Below are 19,932 nucleotides of genomic sequence, written 5' to 3' on the forward strand. Positions count from 1 at the left end.
ATGTACAAAGTTTCCATTCAGTGAGGCTTCATTTTGATTGTCTGAAGTGGACTTGCCACTAGAGAGTTCCTCTTTGGCCAACAAAGGCAAAGTTGTACACATAACTCTGGCCAATTTGAAGACCAGATGCTTGAGTAGTTTGATTGAAGTCTCTGTCCCCCAAATAGGCAGCAGCTTATGCAGTAGCAATTGCTTTCTTGGCAGATTCTGTAGCAGCTTCAGCAGCTGACACAATGTCCTCAAACGAGAAGAAAATATCAATAAAATGTATTCAAGCCAAATTTGTTTGGAGCCCCCAATAGGAAAAAGTGATAGAGGTCATTGATTCTTTCCATATATCAGTAGGCAGTTAGTCACAAAATGCAATGATAAAATCAATAGTTCACCCCCAACGGAGCAATAACAAAAGCTGCTACAAGTAAAAGTCCAGGTCGCTAAAAAAAAGACCAAGTCTGGGATCGTGTCACAAATATAAGAGCTTGACTAATAGTATTGACTTGCATGCACACTGCTGAGGCAAGCTTTCTAAAGTCATCTGCATCCTTCTGCTGAAGGCTTGAAACCCTAAATGTATGTTGTGTGTTGCATAATAAGAATCAATTCGACCAAAAAAAAAAAGATAGAAAGTCTTACAGGAAAGAAGAAAAAATTTGGTGTTCATAACTTCATTTGACTAAAAGGTAGTGTCTTATAGGAAAGAAGTTCGTCTTGTATGCTACACAAAAGAATATGACTGTCCTCATAGTCAAATTTCTGAGCACCTTGGAGCAGCAAATATTAAGCTAGCAATCCCTTCTTTCAGATCTGCTGGGCATTACCTAGACTAATTGGACCCAAATCAGAATTACATGTATTCAAGCCTAACAAAGTAATAAATATTTATCAATTCTTTCACCTTTGCTTTGCAATTATAGTAAGTCTGGCCACAACTAATTCACAGGAGAGTTCGATGAACTCATTTGCAGCAAGAACATTCCCATCAAAGACTAAGATCAGAAGCACGAGGTGGCATATTATTTGCTGCACAAAATGGTATACAGATGCAGTTGTCGAAGTTAAATATATCAAAACCACATTTACTATAACATGTGAAAGGGCTGCAAAGCTGAGAGACTTTTGTCAGGAAAATTAGCAGGAAATGTAGGTAGGCAAGCTAGCAGCTTTTAGATCAACTCATGTATGCATGCATGCTGCTCTCATCTGGTTTAAACATTTCTTCATGGAATTAAAGCAAATATTTAATATTTCTTTTGATTCCATATGAAAGTTAGGTGGCAATTAATTACATACCAATTCCGAGCTTTAAATTCATGATGCTCTACAAAATTCATTTCCCACTATATATATATATATATATATATATATATATATATATATATATATATACACACACACACACACATGAATAGCCTTTCATAATGTTATTGTTTTGAATTTGCTTCTTCAATTCAATTAGTGTGTAGGTTAATTTGGGGCCCTTCAATAATATGATTTTTCCTTTTTTCGGACTTGGGTAATTGGAAATGAGCTTTATGAAAGGTGTATTCCAAGTACACAGAAAACAATAACATAAAATTTTAAAAATAGAACATAAGAATAGCAGATAGACAAATAGCTAATTTGTTGGATTGATAAAAGTAAGAGCAAGAGGCAACCGAGTATACATGATGTGTACAAGAGAAAGCAACCAAACAAATACTAAAGATAACAAAAACTGAGAATTACCAACAGTCCAAAAAGGGGAAAAAGCCCTAAGAAAATCAGCAAACTTTAAAGTTGGTGAGCAAGAAATGTCAAAGAACCATCTAATTCCCAATCTTTGTCAATGGTCCTATATGTTTCACTGAACATTCAAAACGTTCCAATCATTTTCAAGAGCTCGTTTGGGTTGGGCCTACAAGTTGGTGATGGCATTGATCATCAACCATGATTTAGGCATGCAACCACTACTATCATACCCTCAAAACATTAGTCCCTCCCTCCATTATTTACAAGTTATGCCAGTGCAGCATAAACATAAGAGATACAATTTTTGAAAAATCAATCCATGGAATTAGCATTCTAGGATGTAAATAGTGAAAGATCCATCACAACAGAGTTCCAAATTAGATCCCCAACTAATAAAATGTTGCAATTTAAGCTAAAATCATGAATGGTCAAGAACAAACAGAATCAACCTGAGAGAGAGAGTACCTTCACAGGATCAAGATGGCACTCGGGCTCTCAGGTTGCTACATGGAGGAGGGAGGGAGATGGCTCTCGGGCTCTAAACCCATCTTGGGTCTTGGCAGCACTTCGAAGATTCTCTAACAGTGAGAATGAAGAAGAATTGATGGAGGAGAGTGAGATGGATTTGAAGTTTGAACAAAGGAGGGAGATGGAGGAAAGAAGCCGTCTGACAGTGAGAATGAAGAAGAACTGATGGAGGAGAGTGAGATGGATTTGAAGTTTGAACGGAGGAGGGAGATGAAGGAAGGAAGTTGAATGGATGGTTCGTGCGAAATGCAGTGTTTCATTTTTCACGTAAACGTTCCTACACGATCCCTGTGCTAACTCTCCTGTGGATATCATTTTCCATAATAGATGCCCCCTTAACTCCATTTTATTTTGTACAAATGAGTTTTGCAGTTATTAGATTCTCGTTTTGATACAAAAACCAACTTTTCTGTGCAGTATATTTGAGATGGATTTGGCTTTCAAGCATTTTTTGAGCAGCTCCTCTTCGGAATGGTTGGGATGATATTAGGCGTTTAACAACCCCCAATCAAAGGCCTCCACATCAGCAATTCTACACAAATGAATATAAGATTATCCCACTTGATAATTTCAAGATTTCATTTATCATCGTTGTTCTTCGTTCCATCAAGCTCTCTCTCTCTCTTGCACTCCTGAGGAACACATCCCGTCTCCAAGCTCTCATCCGCGACCAAAAACCACTCCTATCTGTGGGAAGGTGAAGAAGAGAATTCCTCAATGCCCCCCCCCCTCTTTACACGTTCCATTCAATCAATGCCTTTCGCAACACCCTCTCCCCGCCCCCACCGATTCTTCTAATTCCTCAAAACAAACAAGAAAAATAAAAATTGCAAATGCCCAGATTCCAATCCGATTCTGGTTCCTTCATGTCCCTAGTCTCATGAATTACCCAAATTTGGTTCATAAATAGGTCGTTTAGGACCAGACCCATTTGATCAGTTTTTCTAATTCCTTCGATATAAGAAATCAACCACTTGGGACCAAACCCATTTTACTCATTTGGTTGATTTTGTTAAGCAAGAGGGAAAACGAGTTTGAATAATTCAGTATATTGATTTTGTATTCTGCTTTACAAAATATATAAGTGTACAATGAAACTAATTATGGAAATTTACATATAAGGAAATTATACTATTGTAACAGTTACCTAAGATTAAGAAATCCTTGATTTTGTGTAATCTAAAAATATGGGAAGAGATGATTCTGTCAATACTCCCTCTCAAGTTGGCGCATGAAAATCTGTAATGCCCAACTTGTATGAGAAATGGTGGAAAAGATCTTGTCCTAAAGCTTTGGTGAAGATATCTGCAATTTGCTCATGTGAAGAAGTGTGAATTGCTTTAAGGAGGCCGAAGCGAATTTTGTCGCGAATGATGTGGCAATCGATCTCAATATGCTTGGTACGTTCATGGAACACTGGATTGTGAGCAATGTGAAGTGCAGACTGATTATCACAGTAGAGATGGAAAGGCTCGGGATGAGGAATGCCAAGATCAGTGAGAAGTTGCTTTAGCCAGGTGAGTTCACAGGTGGTGACAGCCATAGCGCGGTATTCAGCTTCAGCGGAAGAACGAGCAACAGTAGTCTGTTTTTTTGTGCGCCACGAGATTGGACTGGTACCGAGCTAGATGAAATAGCCTGTGGTGGAGCGACGGGTGGTTGGGCAACTGGCCCAATCAGAATCAGTATAAGCTGTAACCTGAGTGGTACTGGAAGAGGAGAAGAAAATGCCTTGGCTGGGGCTCCCTTTGATGTAGCGGAGAACACGCGTAGCAGCATTCATATGGGGAACACGAGGAGCATGCATAAACTGACTAAGAATGTTGACGGCATAAACAATGTCAGGTTGAATGATGGTCAAGTAAATGAGACGACCAACAAGACGATGATAAATGCTAGGATCAGGAAGTAGAGGTCCATCTTCATTGGAAAGCTTCAAATGTTGTTCCATCGGAAAAGAGGCGGTCCGGGCACCAAGTTAGCCACTGTCAGAAAGAATATCAAGAGCATATTTCCGCTGATTTAGAAAAATCCCTGCAGAAGAACGAGCAACTTCAAGACCAAGGAAGAACTTCAGAGAGCCAAGATCCTTGGTTTTGAAGTGAGTGAAGAGATGATTCTTGAAAAACTCAATTTGGGGAAGATCATTGCCAGCAACTAAGATATCGTCAACATAAACAAGAACAATAGTGATGCTGGTATGAGTAATAAGAGTGAATAAGGAGTGATCAGCCTGAGATTGACGAAAACCTACATCAAGAAGCACAGTAGTTAGTTTAAAAAACCAATTGCGGGAGGCTTGCTTGAGACCATATAGAGATTTTCTGAAGCGACAAACACGGGTCTCCCCCTGAGTGCAATAGCCAGGAGGTGGGATCATGTAGACTTCTTCATCAAGATCACCGTGCAAGAAGGTGTTGTTGACATCGAGCTAATGAATGATCCAATTTTTTTTAGCAGTAATGGCCAATAAGCAGCGGACAGTGGTCATCTTGGCTACCGGAGCAAAGGTTTCATGGTAGTCAAGTCCTTCAACTTGAGTGTAGCTATTGGCAACCAGTCGGGTTTTGTATCTCTCAATAGATCCATCAGCTTTGAGTTTGGTTTTGAAAACCCATTTACAGCCAATGGGTTTCTTACCAGGTGGAAGATGGTCAAGAGTCCAAGTGGAGTTAGCTTCTAGAGCCTGGAGCTCGGTAGACATTGCCTCGCGCCAATGAGAATGTTTGAGAGCATCAAAATAGCATGAAGGTTCAACAAAAGAGGTGAGAGCATTTAAATAAGTAATATGTGAGGGAGAAAAGCGAGAGTAAGAAAGAAAAGTAGATAAAGGATGAGCAGTACCTGAAGTTGTTGTAACAGGTGAAGACGCCATGGGCTCTGTGTGTAAGGTGGGCATATGTAATCATGAAGATAGGAAGGCCGGGTAGTATGGCGGCGAGGACAAGAGACAGGTGGAGGTGAAGGTGATGAGGGTGGAGTTTGAGGAGGATTTAGAGGTGTTTGAGAAGTAGATAAAGTGAGTTCAGGAATCGGAAGGGGAATGATTTGAGATGAAGAAGAAGAGGAGTTTGAAATATTCTGAAAAGGGAATTGTTGTTCATGAAAGGTGACATCATGAGAGTAGAAAATGGACTGTGTATCAAGATTGTAGAGTTTGTAGGCTTTGTGAGTGCTAGGGTAGCCGAGGAAAACACATTTAGTAGCACGAGGAGAAAATTTATCACGGTGAGAACGAAGAGTTTGAGCATAACAGAGGCACCCAAAAACACGAAGGTGATCGTAGTTGGGTATTTTGTTGAAGAGAACCTCAAAAGGCGATTTATTTTGAAGACTACGGCTCGGAGTGCGATTGATGAGGTAGGCGGCAGTAAGAACACAATCACCCCAAAAAGGGAGGGGTAAGTGTTCTTGAAAACGTAGACTGCGAGCAACATTAAGAAGGTGCTAGTGTTTACGTTCCGCAACACTATTTTGTTGAGGAGTTTCAACACAAGTACATTCGTGAATAATGCCGTGGTCAAGAAGATAAGTTTGAAATTGATAAGAGAGAAATTCTTGTCCATTATCAGTTCTAATAATTTTAACATTGGTGTTAAACTGAGTTTTGACAAGAGCAAAAAAATGCGTTAAATGAGTGTAAGCTTCAGATTTAAAACGCATTAAATATATCCAAGTGGTGCGAGAAAAATCATCCACTATTGTGAGAAAATAATGTGCTCTAGATAAGGAAGAAGTATGATATCCACTCCAAATATCACAAAAAATACGATTAAAAGCAAAAACACTTTTATTAGCAAAAATTGAAAAGGGTAATCTTGTGTGTTTAGAACGAGCACAAACATCACAATTAGAAAGAATACAAGGAGAATCTAAAATTTTAGGAATAATAAAACTGGAGGGATGACCTAGACATTGATGCCATAGGGTCTTATTAGCAGCAGATTGAACAGTAAAAACCACAGGAGGGTCGGGACGGTACACGTAAAGCCCATTGCAGAGTTCACCCGCTCCAATCAGCTTCATCGACTGTGGGTCCTGAAATAAGCAATTATTAGAAGAGAAAGTAATAATGCAAGAATTGTGAAGGGCAATTCTGGAAACAGATAATAGATTAAAGGTTAAAAGGGGAACAAAATAACTTGAGTGAGGATGAGAGAAGGGGAGAGAACACATGTGCCGAGACCCTCGGCAGGCACATCTTGACCCGTGGGAAGCCGAATCGAATGAGGGGCTGCAAGGGGTTGGAGATCGGCGAAAGCTTCCTTGTGGTGGTAGATATGGTGGCTCGCGCCACTGTCTACCACCCAATGGAGGCGCCAATTGAGAGGAAAATCAAGATGAGGGGAGAAGAGGTTACCAATGAAGTTCATAGATGACTCAATCGGAGAAGAAGATGGTGCGAGCAAGCTGAAAAGCTTCTGGTGGAGCTCCGATGACAAGCCAGGAACCGGGCTTGAAGTCGATGAAGCGGCAGTGGTCTGGTTGACGCTGGATGGAGGCTGTCTGAGAATGGATGGCTGGGTCTTGGGTCGCGGGTTTCGGCCAGGTGGGTAACCGACGAGAGTCCAACAACGATCGCAGCTATGGCCATCTTTGCCGCAAGCCGTGCACTTGAAAGGGTTTTTTGGGCGTCCACTAGATCAAACTGCCATGGCCATGGTTTCCGATTGAGAGGGTCTAATGTTGAGCAGCCTTTGTTGCTCTTCTTGAAACAAAATAGATAAGACTTTGCTTATGGGTGGAAGTGGATCCATGGCTAAGATTTGAGTGTAGAGGGAGGCGAAGGAATCGTTGAGACCGAGGAGGAATTGGAACACCTGTTCATCATCGGCTTGCTGCTGTAAAGCTGTGAGGCCAGTGCTTTGTTTGAGATGACCAAGTTCATCCCAAATTTGTTTGATTTGGTTATAGTAATCATGAATGGAATTTGTGGTTTGATGTAGGGAAGATAGAGTCTGTTTGAGTTGGTAGATTCTGGCATTATTGCCATGACAAAAACGAGAGGAAAGATCCACCCAAACATCACGTGGGTTGGTGTGATATTCAAGAGAATTGGCAAGAGAGGGGCTGATAGAATTGAGGATCCAGGTAAGAACCATATCTTTCGTTTGGTTCCATCGGGTGTATTCGGGTGTATTAGGTTCAGGAGCTTTGAGAGTGCCATCAACAAAACTAAGTTTGTTTTTGGCATTGAGGGCTCGGGTCATGGCTTTTTGCCATTTGGGATAGTTGTCGCCGGTTAGGAGTCCATTGACAAGGGTTAACCTTGGTGAATCTGAGGGATGAAGAAGATAAGGGGAAGGGAGGGAAGGGAGAGGTGGGTTGGAGGATTCAGCCATGGTGATGCCAAAAAAAAAAAAGAACGAAACCTAGTCTGATACCATGTTAAGCAAGAGGGAAAACGAGTTTGAATAATTCAGTATATTGATTTTGTATTCTGCTTTACAAAATATATAAGTGTACAATGAAACTAATTATGGAAATTTACATATAAGGAAACTATACTATTGTAACAGTTGCCTAAGATTAAGAAATCCCTGATTTTGTGTAATCTAAAAATATGGGAAGAGATGATTCTGTCAATAGATTTTGTGACACAAAATCTTATTGACCCAGACTCAAAAAACAATTTCAATGTTCAGGCCTTAGACCTTTGGTAGGCAAGGCTCCTGCATTCAGAGTTGAATAAGTGGAATTTTAGTCATTTGAGATTGGATCTAGATGGAACAAGGCTATGTAATTCCTAATCCAAGAAAAACTCCCCTTTTTTTTTTTTTTTTTTTTTTTTTTTTTTTTTTTTTTTTTTGTTGTTGTTCCATGAAACAACCATTAGCAACCTTGGTGCTTTGAATCTTTGGTTTTGTCGTATAATCATTCATCGGCGACAGTGACCTGTCTCGTTTTGTCGCCATTGACGGTGGCTTTTGGATGAGGAGGAAAGAGCTCGAAAGTCGAGGGGAACTGTATCGAGTTCGATGTGCACAAAAGGTAAGGACATCATTATCCTTTCTTGGTGTGGATGCTTTTTTTTTCCCATGAAATTGGTGTAGTTTGGTCATAATAGAGATAAAATGAGACGTATTCGTGGCATTTTTTCATTGGAAAGCTATTATTTGGGGAGAAATAGATAGACCGGTGGGAAGTTTTTCTCTTTTTTGAGAGATCTCAACTCTCAAGACTTGGAAACCACTGTTCCAATGGAAAAAATTCCGAGAAATGAAAAGTATGGTTTCCTTTCTTCTTCCTCCGTTCGTCCATCTATTTTTTTTTTAATAAAATAAATGTTGAGGTGGAAACAGTGCATGTTGTCATGTCAACGGGGTGCACATACAAGCACAATTTATACCTGTATATAGTAGAATATTACATACAGTCGTAGAGTACACAAGCACTATACAATCGTTTTAAAAAAGAATGAGTCTATTATTAAAAAATTATTATTTTTAGTGTGGATTCCATATTTATTTATTTTTTTCAAATTAACTGTACGATGCTTACGCACTCACGATTACAACAATTATTTTTTTTTTAAGAATTATTACAGCATTTTCCATATTAGAATATATAGGTGTCCTTTTATTATTGGAGAGTGTAAAATTTCATTTCTCACCTTATCCTGTTTGAAGATTTTTCTGAGCAAAATGATAATGTGATTTCTAAGTTTGTTTTCTCAATTTGAATTTTTTTTGTTTATATTTTTTAATTAATGATTAAGAAAAAAATATTTTTTTAATTTGACTGCTCATCTATTTTTTAAAAATGTTTAAATTTATTTACAAAGTATTTAAAAGGAAAAAAATACAATTTATAATAAGGACATACGAAATAGGCAGGACAGATGCTAGGAAAACGGGCTCCTTTTTGGCCAGATTGATTTTTTTATTTTTTATTTTTTTTACTTAGTGATTAATAACATATTCTTTAATAATATTGTAAATTTTTTTCTTTTTTTTAAATATTTAGTGATTAAGAAAATATTTAAATTTTTTTTACATAATTTTTTTTAACGTTTTTAAATATTTTAAAAAATCACAATATTATTAAATAATATTTTTTTAATTATTAAATAAAAAAATTAAAAAAATAAAAAATTCAATCGGACCAAAAAAAAAAGCTCCCTAGCATAGACAAACTTGAATTGCACGGTCTACGTTTTTCCCAAATAACAAGGAGCGATCCAAAAGCTGAACCGACGGGCTAACTGGAGCCATATGAAATGAATTTTTAGTGCTAAAAAGTAAACAGCACTTGTCAACATCACAATGCCTGTTTGATGATAATAAAGTTTAAAGCAACAGATATCATTACACGTGGCATGTACGTATCTGCGCTGCCGGCCACGTCTGTTTTTTTATGTAAGGGTGGTCGTGTGATCAGTGTAAATTGTTTTTTTTTTTTTTTTTTTTAATATATATATTTTTTTAAAAATATAAATACATTAATATTTACTTTTTTTTAATTAAAAAAATATTAAAAAATAAAATAAAGCCTGGAGATAATTTATTGAGAGAGAAATTCAAAGTTACGTAGTCATATTTTCCTTTCCTCTATGTAAAGCCCGAAGATGCCTCATTATCCTCGCTCTTCTACTTTTAGCACTCTGTCCGTCTCTGATACTTACTCCTACCGCTTCTTCTCAGCCTGGAAATGGCAGACGGAATTCGATTCTTCCAACTGAACACCGGAGCTAAGATTCCCTCGGTAGCGCTTGGGACTTGGCAAGCTGACCCTGGCCTCGTCGGTCAAGCCGTCGCTACCGGCGTAAAGGTCTTCTTATGTTCCTTCTTTATTCGTCGCTGTTTTTTGGGATTTCTTTTGCATTGTTGAAATAAACTAGTGGGCGCACGCCATGATCATGCTGATGGTGAAGAATTTTATGGGCACTCTGATGGATTTTTGTGCTGTTGAAGTAATGGATAGGGTGGTGTTTAATAACTGGTGAAATGAAGCATTTCCGGTTTTAATTGAACATCTCTAACACCATACAAAGTTGAGAAGTACACATATTGCACACTTTACATGTGTACTTCTCAAATGTGCAATATCTTCATGGATTTTTCTTCTGCTGAAATGCCTTAGACTTGCGGAGAGAGGTCTTGTGCGTCCCTGCTTGGAACATCTTTCTTTTTTTTTTTTTTTTTTTTTTTTTTTTTTTTTTTTTTTTTAACCCCTTGGAATTGTAGGATCAAACGTTTCGTGCATTTTCTTAACAAGAAGTGCAGTCATCTCTTGCTGAGTTTTTGTGCGAGTAATTATTTGATTTGTTTGTAACTAGCTTTCTACCAACCAACTTTTCTGCTGCAGGTTGGATACCGCCATATTGATTGTGCTCAGATCTATGGTAATGAGAAGGAGGTAAATATTTTCTCAAAAGTCGGTGTCACTTTTTGAGCTGTAAACATTATCTCACTGTATCCAAAGTATTATGACTCAAATTTCTTTAGGTTATCTGATACCCACGATTCTTTAGATCTTCCTCCAGTTTGATTCGCATTTGTTATCCAATTTGTTATTGTTTAGTTTCCATTACCATATAGCCTCACTTATTTCTCTCCTGCTGATGTTAGCTTTGCTGAATATCTTTCAGGGATATTAGCTCTGCTAGTGTCACCAACTTTTAGTTTTCTTTTTCCTGCTTCTCCATTAGAAAAGCCTAGGCGTTTTTGGGGTGAGCGGTGGATGTACGAATGATTAGTTCTAGTAATTCACATGTTGGGGGGGGGGGGGGGGGGGGGGGGGGGGGGGGGTGTGGGGCAGGGGCGGGGGCGGGGGCGCTGCACTAAATGCGGTCACATTCATACTTCAGACTTAATTGTTTGCTAACTCATTTGGCAATAATTAGTTATGGTATTATGAGTCTTGCTTCATATTATTAGTTGAAATTCCTCAAGCTTTTGCAGGATTGTACGTGATCCAAAGTCTACTTCTTATTTCTTGCAGATTGGTTTTGTTCTGAAGAATCTGTTTGAAGATGGTGTGGTGAAGCGTGAAGATTTGTGGATTACTTCTAAACTCTGGTTTGTTTAGTTTAATATTGAGTATCCCCATAAGGCTACTTATCAAAAAAGTATGCACTTAATGCTAAATTGATACTGCTGATTGGTTTATGTCCTATGAACTGTCTTTCATCTTATCTAGTATGCTTTTTTACTTGCTATGACTGAGATACCCACAGGTGTACTGATCATGCACCTGAAGATGTTCCGGAGGCCTTGAATAGGACCCTACGAGACTTGCAGCTTGATTATGTTGATTTGTACCTTGTATGTACTGCTGATCCAAGCTTATATTCAATTTAAATCTCTAGAAACTTGTTACAAGAGTTTCTACATTGATCCACCCTGTACTGCCTTTTGTCTAATTGATAGAAAAATAGCAGTACCTAATTGAAGGCGAAATAGAAGAGGGTTTTATTTCTATTTTAGTTCCAGCACATATTGGCTTACGTTAAAGATTACGGCCAAAACATGTAATGCCTGGAGTCTGGCTATTTTACTTCTACACATTTGGAAATTACAGTTTGAGATGATAGTAAGCCAAATTTATATCATTTTCTTTTTGAAAATGTGTTGTTGAGGACATCATTCAACTGTGATTAAATGAGGCTGCTCAATTTTTTAAGATCCATTGGCCTGTCCGGATGAAGAAGGAGTCAGTAGGCTTTAAGCCAGAAAACCTTGTCCAACCAGACATACCTAGCACGTGGAAAGCAATGGAAGCACTCTATGATTCTGGCAAGGCAAGGGCTATTGGAGTCAGCAATTTTTCTTCAAAGAAATTGGGAGATTTGCTCCAGGTAGCTCGTGTTCCTCCTGCTGTAGTCCAGGTGGAATGTCATCCGTCATGGCAGCAGACCAAGCTACGCACATTTTGTGAATCTAAGGGAGTTCACTTATCAGTAAGGAGGCAAATCTTGACTTTCTTTTATTTGCACTCAAAAAAAAAGATCTTGACTTTCTTTTATTTGAATGATTTTGTTTTTTTATTTATAATTTGAGTGTTTTGATAGCTTTTCTACTCGTGATTGTGTAAATCTTACGTCAAAACTGTGATATTTTTTCTAGGGATATTCACCATTAGGTTCTCCTGGCACCACGTGGCTCAAGAGTGATGTCCTCAAGAATCCAGTTGTACTAATGGTTGCAGAGAAACTAGGCAAAACTCCTGCGCAAGTAGCCCTTCGTTGGGGCCTGCAAATGGGTCATAGTGTGCTTCCAAAGAGTGTAAATGAAGCAAGGATTAAGGAGAACTTTGATGTCTTCGACTGGTCTATTCCTGGAGACTTGTTTGCCAAATTCTCTGAAATTGAGCAGGCAAGTAATCATTTAAATATCATCTTTATAAATTATACTTCTCTAATGAAAAATGATAGGGTTACTATCCTCTTACTACTCTTTTTATATTTAATTTTTTTTAATTTTTTATTTTACTTAATAGTTAAGGAAGTGACTATTAGTAAAATTATATATTTTTTTAATTTTTTCTTAATGATTAAGGATGTTGAAAAAATACTTAAAATAAAATGATAAAAAATAAAAATAACTTCAAATACGTCATAAGTAGTAAATAGGTAGTAAAAAAGTAGTAACTCTATCATTATCTCTTCTCTAAGTACTAGACACACTTGGTTTTTACATGGCGAATTAGTATATAGCTGTTACCAGCACAGAGCCACAGGCACAGTGAATACTTCCTACTAATATGTATCGTCTGTCATATATGGCATGCGAGTTCTATCTATGATACTTTTACCGTGTTCTGTTGGAGGATTGTGGATGAGGTGCAATAACTGTATTATGTTGATGATGGGATGATAGTGTTTGTGATAATATCGGACTCACAATCTTCATTAGTGTCTTCTTTTTAAAATTGTGCAGGCAAGACTGGTTAAAGGCACCTCATTCATCCATGAGACTTTTGGTGCGTACAGGACTATTGAGCAATTCTGGGATGGCGAAATCTGAGCAGTCAACTGCTGTTCCTTTCTCTTGTTTCTGCTTGATATCAAGTAATTTGAACTTGCCACTCTCAGATGCTCTTAACTATCTTTGGACGAATTTGTATCTTAAAGCTTAACTATCACAATGTATGATGTGTTCGGATTGGGAGCAAATATTACTTGCTAAATAAATGAAGAGCTAAGGTCGTGTCTAGAAAAAAGAGATGGAACTAGATGAAGATAATACACAGTAGACTACATTACAATACGAAACATAGAAGGCTCATGCGTCAATTACATAAAGTTTCTTTCTTTTTATATGGTAATATAAAATTTTACAAATAAAAACTTAAGCTGACACCGTTAGATACAGGTCAACAGCGATAGAGGTAGAAATGCTTAAACTAGTTGTGCAAAGTAAGCTTGTTCACACAGGCAGGGTTTTGCTTTGCAAGATAGGTAGTTTGTTCATCCTCAACTCTGGAAAACTAGTTAGGATTAGGGGTGTAAATTCAAACCGAAAAAATCGGTCCAGGACCGGTTCTTAGAATGTGAAAACCGGCCGGTTCTGGTCCGGTTCTGGTTTTAAGCTTTTTCGAACCGGACCGGACCGGTTGATAAAAATATATATATAAAATAATATTTGTATTATTGTATATATAAGTTTTATACAAAATATTATATATATATAAGTTTTATATATTATGTATAATTATAAATTTTTATATATAATATATATAATTATATATATTCATATATGAAATAATTTCTTATTATAATTTATAAATTATTACATAAAATGTTAATACTAAATCAATAAAAGTTTATAACTAATACTAATATTAAATATATAGTTTATAACTAATACTAATATATAACTTATAACTATACCAATAGTCTAATATTAATACTATTATATAGTCTAATATATTAATAAGTATAAAATAGATTTTTTTAAATTATTTTTTTTTTATAAACATTTTTAATGACAAATTGTGAAACTTATATTTTAAAAAAAATCGAAAAATCTAACCGGACCGGAAACCGGTAAAATCGGAAATACTGGTTTAGGAGGGTAACCGGTGCGTAATCAGTTTTGAAAAATATAAAATTAATACATACCGGTTCGGTTCTAAATTTTGTCCAAAATTAAACCGGATCGGTTACACTCCTAGTTAGGATAGTGTGGAAAAGCTTGACTGCAAAATCCAAGTAGAATTTGAAATTGCAAATTTAGCCGTATTGGACCATAAAAGCCAAAGGTCAAGGTCTAACAATAGAGTGCATAGACAGAACCAGCAATCATTACAACTCATTTAACTTTGTACATGGAAGAATTTTCGGTAATGTTAAATAAAAATTCATTGCAAAGAATGCAATATATATTTGCTATGAAATAAAAATCACGTTGCAAAGAATGCAATCATAAAAGGTGTGAATCGCTTGAGAAAATCTTACTATCCTCCCTCTTGACTCAACCATTTATCCACAAGGCATGTGTGAACATGCAGTTTCAATGCAAATTGACTCATGATTGTTTGATGCTATTGATTTTATGAGTTGTAATATATAAGCACAAACACTATACTATCTTTGATGCTACTGTATTTGTTTGGAAGGAATTTTGGAAAGACAGATAGGAGAGAGAGAGAGAGAGAGAGAGAGAAGAGAGGAGAATATAGAATCCATTACCCATATATATGCCAAACAATATGAACGTCTCCATCCCTCCTAACAAATGTAGAAATTATTCTCATGCCATTGAAAACTCGTTTCTCTTTTAATTGTTTAAAATTCTAGTCCTTGTATCAAGTATTGTCAATGAATGTTTAGTTGAAATATTGGAGGAAACCAAAGTTTGGGTTGTACCCTGTTTACACTATGCGGTGAAAATGGAGTGCTGGGCGAATAGAAAAGAAAAATATAGTGAGACTCAAGGGTTTTATTGTAAATAAAGCTAGAGATAGGAAATTTAGATTTTTTATTTATTTTTTTAATAAGTCACGTGGCATTACACGGTAGTACCACATCAACGGAGCAAAGTGAGCGGTATAACTGAGACGACATAGTAGTAATACTCTTTATTCTAAATTGGGATTTTAACAAAGACAAGGAAAGATTTCTTGTGGATCTCACCGCAAAAAGACATACTTGCTAAAATTCAATAAAAAATCTTTGAACAAAAATAGAAAGAATCTTTGTCAATTCCTTATAAGTGCGCAAAGACATTGCAGAATTGGGAAAGAAAAATATAACAGTCACATAAAAGCCCTTATTCCTGCGTAAGTTTGATTGCTGTATAATTAACATAAAAACAACATTTAGGTCACGAATATTGGATTTAGTTTTTGTTTTACGTGTATGAGTAATGTTAGGGATAAGTATCCAATGCATAAGTTTGATACAAGCATTTTTTAAAAAAGTGGGCCCATAAAAAAAATGTAATTTTTTTACACTTAAAACATGTAAACATATTAAAAAGTGAATTTGTTTTACATGTATAGTTAAAAATATGATTAGTTGTTTCTACTTTTAGTTCTTTTTTGAAATAAAAGTTAGTTTTCATTTTAATATGTTTTTATTATTATAGACAATGGACAATGTTCAATGTTCTTGTTTGATGTTTTGAGATTTATATCATTTCCTTAATTATTTTTTCAACACTATTTTTTTCTTGAAAATATTTTAGTAAAATAGAGGCTTTTAAAAAAGTAATAAAACAGTAGTTTTTTGCAAAATTTGGATTCGGGTATTCAAATATATGGGTTTCAAAACTTGAATTCGTCCGAGTACTGGCCCAAATCATAATCTGGGAACCCAATCTGCATTACAAATTCAAATTTCAGTATGAGTATAACTAGATACCCGGATACGTATCCAAGTAAACGGTCATAATTACTTGTTATAAAGGTAGAGAAAAGTACAATTTTCACCACCCAACTAAGAGGCTAAAAGTACATTTGAATATTGAATTGAATTGAGTTGAGATGATAAAATATTATTAAAATATTATTTTTTTATATTATTATTATTTTAGGATTTAAAAAAATTAAATTGTTTATTATATTTTATATTGAAATTTAAAAAAATTGTAATGATGAGTTGAGATAAATTTAACTTCCAAACGAAGCCTAATTCTATCGACAGACACACCGCCCAATCATATCGATTAAGATGATTGAAAAGTAAACAAAAATAGGTGGTGTGGCAACACCCTCGTCGATGTTTACTATAAATAAAAAAATATATGAAAATGAGTGATGTAACACAATCTTAATGGTTAAATGTTAACTAATAATGCACATTAAAATTATTTAGTGTTTTAATTATGCAATATGTTAATGTTAATAGTTTGACATACATGATGTAAATTAGTTGGAGAGTGAACATGTATATTTTCTTCGTTAAGGTGGATAAAGGGATCGATTCTATACATGAAAGTTACCATCAATTTTTAACTTATCGCCCATGTGTTAATAAGGGCAGAGCTTCCTCGCTTTCCCTTTTTGGTTTTCTTGCTTTTCTTTGTTGAATTCTCTACGGTCTACCCTCTTTCTCGATATCCCAATTCTAGCATTCCCTTATCCTACTCGTTGGTCTCACTATATTATCAGTTCTAATTGCAACATTCCTCTCACCTCTAGTAAAGGGAGCGAGAGTCCCCCTTGAACTTGACTAGAGAGGACTTGTCTTTTCTTAAACCTTAGATACCAATCCCTACAAGGTCAAACCGTAACGTAATTCTAATTTTTCGTATTCCATATTGATGATTTTTTGGTTTATAAAATATTTTATAATAATAAACTTATAGACTTATGTTGACTGATTTGCTACATTAAATTATACATCTCATTTTATTATAACAATGTAGATATGATATAAAATATCAAATCATGTTAATTTATAAATTATAAAATTACTTTATAAATATAAAATTTATCTAGTATGTTTATAGGCAAATCTTAGTTCTTTTCTAGGAAATGACTTTTCCACGTCATTGTACCTACATTGAAAAGATAAAAAAAAAAAGACATGCGGTATAAAAATATATAATATAATTATGTGTAAAAAGTAATGTTATTTTTTATTTTAAATTTTACTATCACCCGTGGCAATGGCGATGATAAAATGAAAATTGATGTCGCATATTTTAATTTTAAAAATAAGATTTGTTACTGTTTTTTTTTTTTAGGCCAAAAGGAGGGCGGCACCTCCGACACTTCATTAAAAAAATTCTCATTTATGGCAGAGGGAAACCTTGGTTACAAACAAACCAACTACATAACTACTCCTCTAACAACCCTTCCCCAAACATAAAAAACTAAGCACTCATCCTCTGCATCTAACATACGTCGTGCCTATTTTATCCAATCTATACAACCCTCTAATCACCCGAGGAAAGTGTAAATAATAAAAAAATATGTTGTTCTCTCTCCCATTGCGCCACATTTCGCCAGAGCATCCGCTACTTGATTCCCTTCTCTAAATACATGAGAAATAGAGAAATCAAAATCTGCCAAAAGCAACAAAAGCTCATCCCAATAATCCCAAAGATACCACACTGTACAAACTCGTGAACGTATCCACGAAACCACCAATAAAGAATCACACTCTATGTCTATACACCTTAACCCCTATTGTCGGCAAATTTTTATTCCTTCAATAACAGCTCGAAGCTCTGCTTCGTTATTAGAACAAGAATCAAAGAATTTTGAAAAACCAAAAACCAAATTACCTCCATAATCCCGAAGCAACCCACCCCCGCCTGCAAGACCTGGATTCCTAACACTGCTGCCATCAAGATTTAATTTCAAACGTCCCACTATTGGTTTAACCCATCGCAAGACTTTCACCTGAATTTTAGACTTCTTAACAATCAGCATATTTAATCTCCTCAGAATGTACTCATCCATGCTTGACAGGCGCTACACCTTGACTATCCGAGATGCCAATATCTACACCCAATATTTTACAGAACACCACACTTCCCGTACAGACTCAGCCATATCTTCCATTCTCGCCACACACCTTCTACTCCAAAGACGCCACACTAACACGCTAGGAAGTAATCCCAGCAACATACCAGTTGAGACTGTCGTGTTGCACGATTAAACCAAACCTGTACTCTTTGCTGCCAACCCTGTTGCGGAACAAAAGGAACCCCAAACTCAGCCGATGCCATCTTCCAGACTTCCACGGCAAAATCCCCTTTTGCAAGGACATGCTCCAGCGTCTCTACCTGCCTTCGCAAACAACAATTACAACCAGAAGCTAAAGCAATCCCAAGGCGGCAGACCTGTGAGTCCACACTTAGACAACCAAAAACAGCCTTCCACATGCACAAAGATATCTTCTTTGGTAGAAACTTATGCCACACCCATCTCGCCCACTCAAACTTTGGCATCTTAACTCTAATTAGATCTCATGCTGACTTGATGGAGAAACAACCACTCTTCTCATGCAACCATAGAAAAATATCTTTTTTATTTTTCAATGGACCCATCGCCTCCACAAACTCTATAGCCTTCTGACTTCCTAGTATCTCTTGAAGTCACTGCACATCCCAACAATTCTCTACAACTACGTCTTGCACCAGAAGATTCGGCTCCACTACCTCTCTCACATCCCGGAACAAAGGTCCATGTCCCAGGAAATTATCATACCAAAAGGATACATTTTCTTCCCCCACCTTCCATTTTGTACTCTCTCACAAAGTCGGCATTACTTCCAAAATCTTTTTCCAAAACAGAGAGGCCGATCTAGTCTCAGCACTAAGCACCATGTGCTCATTCTTAACATATTTTGCCCAAAAAAAATCCACCCACAGAGACTTTTTTGTTAACAAATTCCATCCAAATTTAAGAAATAGAGATTTTTGAACCTCATCAAGATCCCTCACACCAATACCTCCCTCCTCCACCGACACACACATCTTCTGCCATGCCCTCCACTTCCACTTGCTTTTACCACCCTCTTCACCCCAGAAAAAATTAGCAAATAAACCCTGAAGTTTCTTAAAAATAATCTGAGGAACATGAAGCGCCGACAACAAGTGCATAGGCATGCTAGAAAGAACATGCCGAATCAGAATTAACCGACCCCCTTGCGAAAGCAATCTACATTTCCAACCCGACACTTTCCTTCCTATTTTTTCAATAAGGGGGCCAAAATGAGAAGCCTTATGCTTCCCATCTACAATTGGAACACCTAGATATATGAATGGAAATTTACCTTCCACGAACCCAGTCTTAGCCAAAATGTCTCTCTTCCTGGATATCCTTAATTGCTTAGAGAAAAAAATAGCCGACTTTTCATGACTCACCCGCTGTCCCGACCACTTCTCATAATCATGCAAAACACCAATTAAACAACGAATAGACCTCTTACTAGCGTTCGTTCGCAAAAATCATAACATCATCGGCATATAATAAATGTGAAATTCTAGGAGCACCAACCGGATGATAGAAATGACAACTTTCCGCCATTTGCTTCTTAAGCAATCGGGATAAAACCTCTTCTAAGATAATAAACAAGTATGGCGATAGCGGATCCCCTTGTCGAAGACCCCTCTTAGACTTAAAAAAACCTTTATACGTACCATTCATCATTATTGAAAACCATGGCGTTGAAACACACATAAAAACCAGCCTACGGAAAAATACTGGAAAACCCATCGCAGTAAGGACATGCTCCAGAAACCTCCAATCAACTCGGTCATACGCCTTACTCATATC

The 19,932-nt window shown here is 36.6% G+C and overlaps 2 protein-coding genes across 3 annotated transcripts; one reads left to right on the plus strand and one right to left on the minus strand.

Moving 5' to 3' along the window:
* Nucleotides 1–3,880: 3,880 nt before the first annotated feature.
* On the minus strand, nt 3,881–4,207 carry LOC121265912 (uncharacterized mitochondrial protein AtMg00240-like). The gene has a single exon (XM_041169575.1). It carries the CDS (start codon nt 4,205–4,207, stop codon nt 3,881–3,883), a length of 327 nt encoding a protein of 108 aa, XP_041025509.1.
* Nucleotides 4,208–9,833: 5,626 nt separating this feature from the next.
* Nucleotides 9,834–13,372, plus strand: LOC121266612 (NADPH-dependent aldo-keto reductase, chloroplastic-like). Of its 2 annotated transcripts, none has more exons than XM_041170496.1 (7): nt 9,834–10,026; nt 10,564–10,614; nt 11,200–11,276; nt 11,435–11,522; nt 11,882–12,157; nt 12,324–12,619; nt 12,872–13,177. In XM_041170496.1, the coding sequence occupies exons 1-7, from the start codon at nt 9,907–9,909 to the stop codon at nt 12,957–12,959; spliced, it is 996 nt and encodes a 331-aa protein (XP_041026430.1). In that variant the 5' UTR covers nt 9,834–9,906; the 3' UTR covers nt 12,960–13,177. The 2 variants fall into 2 exon arrangements, with proteins under 2 accessions (XP_041026430.1, XP_041026431.1); XM_041170497.1 differs by having other exon boundaries at nt 9,836–10,026; nt 12,324–12,572; nt 13,137–13,372.
* Nucleotides 13,373–19,932: the final 6,560 nt, after the last annotated feature.

Source organism: Juglans microcarpa x Juglans regia, chromosome 5D (assembly GCF_004785595.1).
Source record: "Juglans microcarpa x Juglans regia isolate MS1-56 chromosome 5D, Jm3101_v1.0, whole genome shotgun sequence".
In the NCBI taxonomy this organism is placed as follows: Eukaryota; Viridiplantae; Streptophyta; class Magnoliopsida; order Fagales; family Juglandaceae; genus Juglans; species Juglans microcarpa x Juglans regia.